This window comes from Morone saxatilis, unplaced genomic scaffold (genome assembly GCF_004916995.1).
Source record: "Morone saxatilis isolate NCDOM2014 unplaced genomic scaffold, NCSU_SB_2.0 Contig2, whole genome shotgun sequence".
Lineage (NCBI taxonomy): Eukaryota > Metazoa > Chordata > Actinopteri > Moronidae > Morone > Morone saxatilis.
Window position 1 is genome coordinate 1,901,172 of NW_023339762.1, and position 10,148 is coordinate 1,911,319.

Here is a 10,148-nt window from a genome sequence, read left to right on the forward strand (position 1 = left end):
TTTTGCTTTATAATGAAATTTAAATATTACATTGACTTCCCAAGCTGTCAGCAAAATGATGCTGTATAATTGTTTATGGCTGCCAAAGGCAGTACTGTAATACTGTAAGCAGGTTTTAAAAGTTCAAGGCAAGCATTCTCTCGTTACCGTACGTTGAAAACCAGCTAATGAAAAGTTTCAAATACAGAGTTTTGACTCTCCAGAGTTTTGGATATAGAGTTACTGGACAGTAAAAACTATTTACTGTATTTATGTAAGGCAAAACCATGCAAAAGCAGGGTATGTACAACTGTTTGCAAAAAAACCCTCACCCTAACGATGGTAAGCGTGCCTATGTTCCCACAGCCCTATGTTCACACATTTCTAAGATTATTTTCAAAATTAGGCCCTATGTTTCTACATTTCCTTTTTAACCCTAACCCTAACCCTTAATGTGGGAACATAGGGCTGTGGTAACATAGGTCCTAATTTTCAGTGAAAAAAAAAATTCTTAGAAATGTGGGAACATAGGGCTGACCCCATAACCAGAACTTTGTAAACTGTGACTCTGTTTTAGTCTGCTTTGGTATTTCGATGCATTTTGTTAATCGGTTTTGGTTGAATAGGATGAAAGTACATGTTTAATGAAAGAATAAATTGAACGTTGAAATCAAGCGATAACGATAGAAAAAAAAACACGCACACATACTTTGGCTTTTATAGAACATAAAGAATATATCTAACATTAAACATTATTATTATTGACCAATAATTTATTGGCTATAATTTCATTATCAAAATATTATTTAATAATATGTTGATAACTTATCACAGTAGTATGGCAAAATGTCGGACTGTTGACAAATGTATATCATCTTACTGTATCATCGTACTGTATTGCTGTACTGTGTCAAGAAAGCTGCAGGCCTCCTGTATTTTCACTACTTATATACAGTAACCAATACAGCTGCCATCAAGATAACATGGCTTGACACTTATCTGTGTGATCACTGAAGTTGCTGTTTTGTTGGAAAACCCCAATGATTGTGTCTTTCTTTTCACTTTGTTGAGCTAAGTATGTTCATACTCTTATAGTGTATCTAACCGTGTTCTCTTCCAGTGTCTCTGCAAGCGCTGAGAAGAAAGAAGTGGTACGAGAAACATCTCAAGTACATTGACTGTGCAGTTAAGGCCATGAGGTCTGCTCAGGAACACATGTAAGGGGAAAAATATCAGCACAGGTGGTCATTTTGAATTATTGACATGAATACCTGAAAGAAATGGAGTTGAAGAACTCACAGAATATATGTGGATGTTGTCTATTTCCATGTGATACCATGAGTTCTGGCTCCAGCTCACTGCAATGTTGTAACATCCTCTTTTTGTGTACATACATGTAGTTAAAGTGAAAGTCAATTGAGACAGGAACTCTGCTGGACGTTTCAGAGATATCGTCAACAAGGTGAACGAGCTGATCAAGGACATTACAGAGGAGCAGGATGAGACTCGTGACATGTCGGACACCTTCTACACATCTGTGAGCTTTGGAGTAGAATTTGATGAGGTACAAGAGAGTTACTATTTCACAAGTTTTATTTCTGTGTGACTTATCTTTTTGACTTACTGTTTATTTGCACAGAATAGTGTGATTCTGATTCAGTCATCATTTGCTATATCATGATGTATATATCATGTTGATGGAAAAAAAAAAAAGTTATTAATAAAGCCACAGGCAGCCATGCAGGGTTCAAGTCATAACAGACTGTTTCAACAAATTACAAAATAGTTTTACACACTTAGTTCAATATTGTAATGAAACATATCATTTGAGTTTTGTAATGACTGGACAAACAATTTCTGATTTAAAGTCTGTATTTGTGTGCTGAGCCACGCCCCTCTGAAAGCTCTTTGCTCAGTATCTTGAAAACTAAATAGGCCATAAACAAGTTTTATACAACTCTTGTCATTATAATACAGTATTTTCACCTAGCATCTCAAAATATTAACTTAGTATCACAAAGTCATTATTTTGAGATACTAAGTCAATATTTTAAGATGCACGACTCTTTTTTTGTTGTCACATTTGTGGAAAAGGGTTTCTATAATCGAAGTAGCTACTTTGATAGCAGTCTGACCAATGGTTTAGGAGGAGATGTCAAAAATGTGCTTTACAAAAAATTCTAAATGGCGGAAAGTCTAGTCAGACAGACTCAATGGTCAGAGGCTTTTTTGTACAGCACATTGAGCTGGACATATGTGTCCAATTTAAAGTCAGTCGGAATCAGTGTGAGAGCCGTGGCCTTTGCAAAATTGCATTTTGGACCACCATCTGGCCAATTGGGTTCATGTGTTTTGGGAGGCCTTTGCACATTATTTGCCAGGTTTAATATTTCAAGCTCATTCCAGCACACTGCAGTTTTAGACGATTCCAGCACTAATTCCTAGTGAACAGACCTGTGTGATCTTGGTAAGATCTATTAGGGGCGGCAGTAGCTCAGTGTGTAGGGACTTGGCTTGGGAACCGGAGGGTCGCCGGTTGAAGTCCCACAGACCACAAAATATGGAGTGTGGGACTGGTAGCTGGAGAGGTGCCAGCTTCACCTCCTGTTGCACGATGGTGGCCCTTGAGCAAGCAATATCCTAACCCCAAAAAAACTGCTCATGAGGCTGCTGGTAACGCGGCAGCCCCCTTCCACTCCACCATCTTCTCCCCTTTTGCAATGTCCACATGTGCAGAAGGTGCGTGTGTGTGTATAAAAAAAAAGAGTGAAAAAAACAATTTCCCCCTAGGGGATCAATAAAGTATATCTTCTTCTTTCTACTTCTTTAGAAATGAGCCAGTTGCTGTGTGTGTGTTTCCTTCAGGATGAGCTGCTGGCAGAGCTGGACAGGCTGGAGAAGAATGTGGATGAGAGTCTCTTTGAGAGGGACAGAATGGAGGAGAGAGTCCCTTGTACCAAAGTGTCGCCAACCACATCACCTCCCCGTCCTGGTAAGAACCATCTGGTAGCATCTGGTTAGCGTGGTTGGTAAAGCAGAGGACTTGCTGATGTATCAACTGATTCATGCAAATAGCTCACAGTTGTTTTTGTCTTTTCTCCCCCAAAGCCAAGACAGAGGAAGACGAGTTTGAGGAAGATTTAGAGTATCTGCGTCGCTGGGCAAACGGACCCTTATAAACACACAATCAGCCACAGCACACTAGAGTGCAGGATGGAATAATAAATATGAAATTATACATTATTGTTCATTCACATATGTTTATATGTTTATGTGGACATTTGACTCTATAGCAAAGTGTCAGTGAAAAGGAGCAGGTTATTTAATGCAATGTATTGCAGAAACTACTACTAATTTTTATTGTAGTAAAGTATTATGAGCTCTGTAATACACTAGTATTGTTATTATTATACTATAATTGGGGCATTTGTTAACATGATTTAAAGCTGCAGTCGTTAAACATATTCTTTTTTTTTAAACTGAAACTTTCACTATATCTGTATGACAGTAGTATGAGACTAATAATCTCTGAAAACATTTGGCTCCTCTGGCTCCTCCTAGTGCTCCTCATGGTATTTGCACAAATCCACCAGGCCTGAATGAAAACAGCCAATCAGAGCCAAGAAAGATAGTTCATTCTCATTCCCAGGTTGTCAAATAGACACTTTGGGTCCCTGGAAATAAAACTAAACATTTGCCATGAGGAGCACTAGGAGGAGCCAGAGGAACCTGATGTTTTCACAGATTTATTTATTCTGTCTCGTACTATATATAGAGCAAGTTTCAGCAAATATAAATACATTTTTCATTAAAAAATGTACCTACTGCAGCTTTAATTAGCCAAGAAGTAATGCGACATTACTGAACTTGTCACCTCCCATCATTGTTTCACCTACTCATGCTTCTCAGCAGTGGCCCTTATTATTTTGTGTATTACTACAAATTGATCTTTTTTATATAGGATCTTTGCTGTAGCTGAGATGTTCTTTTAAGGTTTTGTGAAACACAGTGTTGGCTTTGATGCTGTTGGCAGTCAGGGTCCTTACGTTAAGAGTTTTTGTTTCAAATTGCTGAACGTTACAAAAATAAACATTGAATTTATAGACATGAGATTTGAATAATCGATCTACAAAAGAGGAACCTTTTACACAGATATTTTACACTGTCTCATTTACTACTGTCAGGATATAGGGAAAGTTTCAGCAGATATCACAAAAAATTATCTTTATAAAAGTAACCTACTGCTGGGGCGCCCTGGTAGCTCCCATGTACCTTGCTGCAGCAGCCCCTTTCCTTTCTATCTTCAGCCCCAAAATATATGTTTAAAAAAAAGCTACCTACTGCAGCTTTAAACCCAGTATCCATCTACTCCTGTGAGACACTGCATAGGATTAGTGTCTGTCACCCAGACAGAGCGAGTGACGGTAATAGGGAGGGAGTGGCAGAGACGGGGGAGAGGAAGATTGGCAGTAGTCTCAGACAAAGCACAGGCTCATAAATGCATGACTGTAAAGGTGCCGTAGCAAAGGCCGACCAAAATGTGAGCACCATGTATGTGGACTGTACAGCAGCTGACTAAAGCCTAATGGGGTCTGGAGCAAGCCAGAGGCAAGATTCAGGTAGGGGTGAAATACACAGAACCTCCAATGACCTCAGTAGAGAGCTGTGTGGATAGAAATGATGAGTTAATGAGGTAATTCTGTGATTTGAACAGATTGGATTTTCACAATATTCTGTTTGTGTTTGTCCTAAAGTATGGGGAGGTATATCTGTCCACTTACTGTAGATGAGAATATTTTAGTGTAGACTGACGTACTATCCAGATAGCCTTTGAAGCCATAGACTAATTACTTTAGAAGTTATTTGACATGTATTGTCTACCATCAGCATAGATGTAGGATGTGTCCTCATGTACCAAGATACAATGGACTTCAGTAGTGTAAAAAGGTCTGGTGTCTTTTTATCAACGCTGCTGAATATATACCAAACTGTTGATGATCATTGTTACCGATAATCATTCTTCTCTGTGTAGTACTGACATGCGGTAGACACAGCCCTAACACTCTTAAGAAATTAGCACAATCCAATTTAAAAGGTGTTCTTGCTCCTACACACACACACACACACACACACACACACACACAGCTGGAAATCCTTTAGTCAGCAAGTTTGACTCACTTGACCTGCAGGTCAATTCCAGGCCAATAAAAGTCCAGTGTTTACTGTTATATCTGTGAGGAGTGGACTAAGTAGACAGGAACTAAAGGTTGGAGGCTGGAGGAGATGGGGTGTGGGTAAAGACCACCTTTCATAAGTTTCTTGGGTTCATGACTTTTTACCTGGAAAAAAAAAAAAAAGAAGCTGCATATCTGACTGATATTTGGTGTCAGTCAGCGTGTATCTTCCACCTGTGATAGTCATTTTCTCCCTCTTAGTTGCAGAGAGCTCCCTCCCATTACAGTCCATCACTGAGTTGGATTCAGGTAACTCCTCTTCAGGCCCACCAACCATCCTCGTCACTGCTCCATCACGAGAAGATATATACGCCTCGCCGACCAAGATGACTATAGCCGATGCCATCAAAGAGCGGAGGCCTTCTTCCACACCAGTTGTAGTGGGGAAGAAATTCATGGCCAAAAAGTGACTCAGCATGTCCCGTCACAGGAGGTAAAGTGGGAATCAAACATGAGTGAGAGTGAGATCGGAGAGAGCAGCACATACTATAAACTATAAACATAGTAGAAGTATTCACATCCTAAAAGTTGCAGTATTTATAATTGACAATCATATTTCATAGGTTTCACAAAGAGGAACTTTACTGACTCTACACATGGAGATCAGTTTACTTATCATGGGGGAGTACTATTCAGTGTATATAGACAGTTGTTGCTCTGGAGCATAGGTTATTGTAGGTAAGGTATTATAAAAAGTAGAAATCAGATGTCAAGATGGTGCCTATTCAATCCAATGAGAATAAGGCTGCGTTTCGTTAGCTGTTCCACTTCATTGATTCACCCTCAGCCCCTGGCATAGGTCACACAGAGGCCACTTGGAGAGCAGAGAGAAAGTGGGTGGGGGAGCTGAACTGGATTTAACAAACTATCATGGATGAACCCCCATTTGTAGGCCAATCATCAGAAATACCCACAGACTCATTTTAATGAAAAACTGAAACTGAAAGGCAATTTGATCCGTGATATTCATATGGATGAAAATGAGCTCTATAACTTCGACACATTTACTTGTGTAACCTGAAATGCTGATTATGTGCGTTTTCCCTGGTAAATAAATAAAAGTTATAGTTTACACACCTATAGAGTGAGCTCCATTGTTGGGGCTGATCTCACCTAGTTCACTTAAGTGTTGAGATAAATGGAACAAGACTTATGACGTCAGCAGGGATTATCCCGAGGGTTAATTCAATTCAATTTTATTTGTATAGCGCCAATTCATAACAGTTAGTTGTTGGTGTTGAGGCGAAGGGAAGTACAGTGCTGTTCGCCTGCTGCATATGCTAAAAAGAGAGGAGACATAATAGGCCTTGTTTCAACAGTTTTACAGACATGTCTTTTATCAGAATCAGAAATACTTTAATAATCCCAGGGGGAAATTACTTTCGTTACAACTCCAGATCAACATACAACATATATACATACCACATATAACATATTAAGAACATATATATATATATATATATTATATATATATACGATACAATACTATATACACAAGGTAAAATGTACAGTTTTAGAATGGTAATAAATATAATGTATACCACAAGTAAAATGTAAAATGTACAGTTTTGAAAGTGCAGAAATGGTTGTCCGAATTATTGGCTAATGGGCATGTAAGGGGAAAATGCTTTTTGGGCCACAGGGAATGTTTTTGCTGCAGTGGGCCATTGGGGCCATTTTGGTCATTGGGCAAAATTGTAAACAAGGTTGAGTGGTGATGCTGTATACAGGTTCTAAATAATACCTCCATGCTCAGGAGTACGATTTGTCCTGTCAGAGAAAATAAGCTTGATGAAGTAATCAACGTTAAAAGATGAAGGGTGGAAAGATATGGGCAGTTAGCATGCAGGCTCTAATAAAGAAAATGTTCTTACTGGTTGTGTAAAGGATTAGGAAGTATCTTGACCCATATTAGGAACTTAAACCCAGGATATCTAAGCTCTTGCTGCTTTAAGTGTGTCCATTCTTTCAAAGATGCCATATGAGTCCCCCAACATTATAGAAGTGCAAGAATAAATTGCTGCAGTAGCCCTTTAAGTGTTACTACTACTGCTAGTACTTCTGTTACTACATCCATTCTCTCCCAAAAATTGAGCTTTTTCACAGCAGCCATTTTGACATGAAATAGAAGTTAACACAGTTGTTAGCAATGATACTAATTAAGGTTCTGTTCCGTTCAGGTCGTCAAACGGCGTCAGGGTGCTGCTGTTGTGCATGTTAGCACACTGGAAAGGCTTTGCTACACTAAATGGAATTCAACCTTAAATCATATCGTTGGTAACACCTGTGGACTAGTGTGACTGCATCATGCCTTATAAACAAATGGGAAGGCAGAGCTGTTTAAAAACGGACATATATGTATATTTTTTAATTCCAGTCTTCCAAGAATGACTCTAAATGGACTTCACAATAATACAACCCTGCTGCAGAACCGCAGAAGCTACGTGTTTACACACGGTGTCGCTGCCTGTTCAAATCTCCGGGAAAGCACTTTGTTGGCCGTTTGATGGCCCGAAACTAAACAGAATGGCGGCGCTCACCGGAGCGACCGGCTGCCCGTTGAGTTAAAGCCATAACGGTCAATACTCTCGTCTTCTGAGGCTGAAAACAATCATATAGCAAATAATGGACACCGTAGGAGAGGACGAACCGGACCCTATAAAGCTCAAGTCCATCAAGAACAATAAAACCTTCACAGTGCCTCAAAATGATAGGGTAAGAGAATTAACGTTAGCTCCGAGTGTGGAGTGACCATATCCTGTTCAGGACTCTGGTAGTTTAACGATAGCCTGCTTATCCCCGACGGTACAGCACTCTTTGAACAGAAGTTAACACTGATCACATATCTAGATTGGTTAGTCAGAAATTCGGCATCTTTTGAAAAAGGCAACATACAGTATTATAGGAAAATTAGATGTCACTGTGAAGCTGTCTTTCTCTCAATCACAACCCTCATACAAAACTTTATGATGCCATAGCAAGAGCACTGTGAACCGGCTTACTGTATTTAAGAATCCCTTAAAATGTTGTATAAGTTGCAAATTGAAACAGGATTGAAATTCTTAAAAGCTATTGACGATGGGCCGACCCTTTCTGATAAATAGGCAGTCAGTGTTCACTAATAAGCAAGGCAGTTAATAAAATGGCAGATTTTTAAATGGAGTTTGGCATTACTCTTTCTGTGTGAGATATCCTAACTGAGCTAATGAGTTTACACTGTGGAAAAGTAATTAATTAGCAAGGCGCCTTTGCTTTGTAGCTTACTTAATTTTCAGGGTGAAGTCTGTACACTTAACTACGTTACTTCATTCATTGTCCCCAGCATCAGCCAATCTTATTACTGGCTTCCACCAACACATAAGCACCCAACTCTCCACGTCATCAGATTCCTCTGTAAATCCTTGCTGTGTCCTCCTAACCCTCAGAATGCCTCTTTTAGGACTTTGTAAACATCTTTGGGATAGCCTGTGCATTGGCAAGTTGTTTTGTTTTCCAGTTAGGTAATTCCGAATTCCCCACAGAGCCAGTTCTTCTTAGTGGATCAAGGCCACTGTTTACTTTGATAATCACAATTACATCCCTCTATTGATGTCTTGTTGTTCATCACTTCATTTCAACTTCACTAAATATTTACCTAAATTGATTTGAATACACAAAAAAGTCATATGTCGCATGGAGCTATCCAGAGAAAAAGTGCATCTTCCTAGTGTCTGTCCATTAAGCACATTTATTCTTTAAGTGTTATCCTTTAGAGCAGTGGTTCTCAACCTTTTTGGTGTCAAGGACCCCCAAGTTGATACAAACCAGGCAGAGCTGTATATAATTACGATAAGATAAGATGTTGTCTCAGGGATTAGGTAATTTTGTGATCAAAATGCGCTGACTACATAAAGTCTTCTTAACTACTGCTGCAGACGAGCATGACACATGCAGTTCACTGAAGTGCAGAGGGCCTCTGTGCCTTTTCTTGATTTTTTCACTCTCTCTTTCAGTTTGGGAGCTGCAGAAGTGTCAGAGAGTTTGAGAAACTCAACCGCATAGGAGAAGGAACTTACGGCATTGTGTGTAAGTCATTAATGTTGGAAACTATAGATTGGTTCGACAAGGAAACCAAAATAGCAGACCATTTTAAGTGCCAACTAGATAAACTGTCTCTTCTTAATATAGACCGAGCCCGGGACACCAAGTCAGATGAGATTGTCGCATTGAAGAAGGTCCGGATGGACAAAGAGAAAGATGGTAAGAGCTCTAAGTCTGAGTCATATGTGTGTGTGTTTTTAGAGTGCTTTAAACTTGGTGTTTGTGTATGTACAATATGTCCATTAAGATTTTAATATCTCCTCTATACATGTGGACATTTTGGCCTGATGGTGGCGCTAGAGGAGTTGAGCTAGTAGTTCTTGCTCTGGAACAGTGATGGACGTAGCAGCTAACCTTATCATCCTGCGATCCTTCAGTCCACCTTTAGTGTTGCAAAAATATTGGCATGAATTCATAAATTGAATCCCAAGTTTGTTTACAGGAATTGTCCCATGGTGTTAAAAAATCCCTGAACACTTTTATTCCAAGTTTTCTTATTGTTTCTGTAGTTTGGTTTTTAAAATGAGCTGTAAGAGTTGTTGAGCCGCTCTTTCTCTGTCAGGGATCCCCATCAGTAGCCTCAGAGAGATCACCCTGCTGCTGAGACTGAGACATCCCAACATAGTGGAGCTGAAAGAAGTGGTTGTTGGCAGCCAACTGGAGAGGTAGTACACACACACACACACACACATACACACACACACCATAATGATGTTAGTGTGTAAAGTGAAGTAAATGCCCAAGTGTCTTAAATCTGCATTCTTTCTAATAGCCAGCAGGGGGCAGCTCCATGGGCTGCAATAACACACTGATAGTATTGAGTCTTATGGAGAAATTAGCCTACTTCTCACTTGA

General features: G+C 39.5%; 2 protein-coding genes across 2 annotated transcripts in view; both read left to right on the plus strand.

The window, feature by feature from the left end:
- LOC118330822 (charged multivesicular body protein 4b-like) overlaps positions 1 to 3,580 on the plus strand; it is a 4,912-nt gene extending 1,332 nt beyond the window's left edge. The window contains exons 2-5 of the mRNA XM_035665506.1: positions 1,100 to 1,196; positions 1,426 to 1,543; positions 2,845 to 2,971; positions 3,088 to 3,580. Of these exons, the coding sequence (XP_035521399.1) occupies positions 1,100 to 1,196; positions 1,426 to 1,543; positions 2,845 to 2,971; positions 3,088 to 3,158 (413 nt within the window). The 3' untranslated portion in view covers positions 3,159 to 3,580. The remainder of the gene's footprint in view (positions 1 to 1,099; positions 1,197 to 1,425; positions 1,544 to 2,844; positions 2,972 to 3,087) is intronic.
- Positions 3,581 to 7,711: 4,131 nt separating this feature from the next.
- cdk10 (cyclin-dependent kinase 10) overlaps positions 7,712 to 10,148 on the plus strand; it is a 5,048-nt gene continuing 2,611 nt past the window's right edge. The window contains exons 1-4 of the mRNA XM_035664779.1: positions 7,712 to 7,928; positions 9,206 to 9,278; positions 9,381 to 9,452; positions 9,856 to 9,958. Of these exons, the coding sequence (XP_035520672.1) occupies positions 7,839 to 7,928; positions 9,206 to 9,278; positions 9,381 to 9,452; positions 9,856 to 9,958 (338 nt within the window). The 5' untranslated portion in view covers positions 7,712 to 7,838. The remainder of the gene's footprint in view (positions 7,929 to 9,205; positions 9,279 to 9,380; positions 9,453 to 9,855; positions 9,959 to 10,148) is intronic.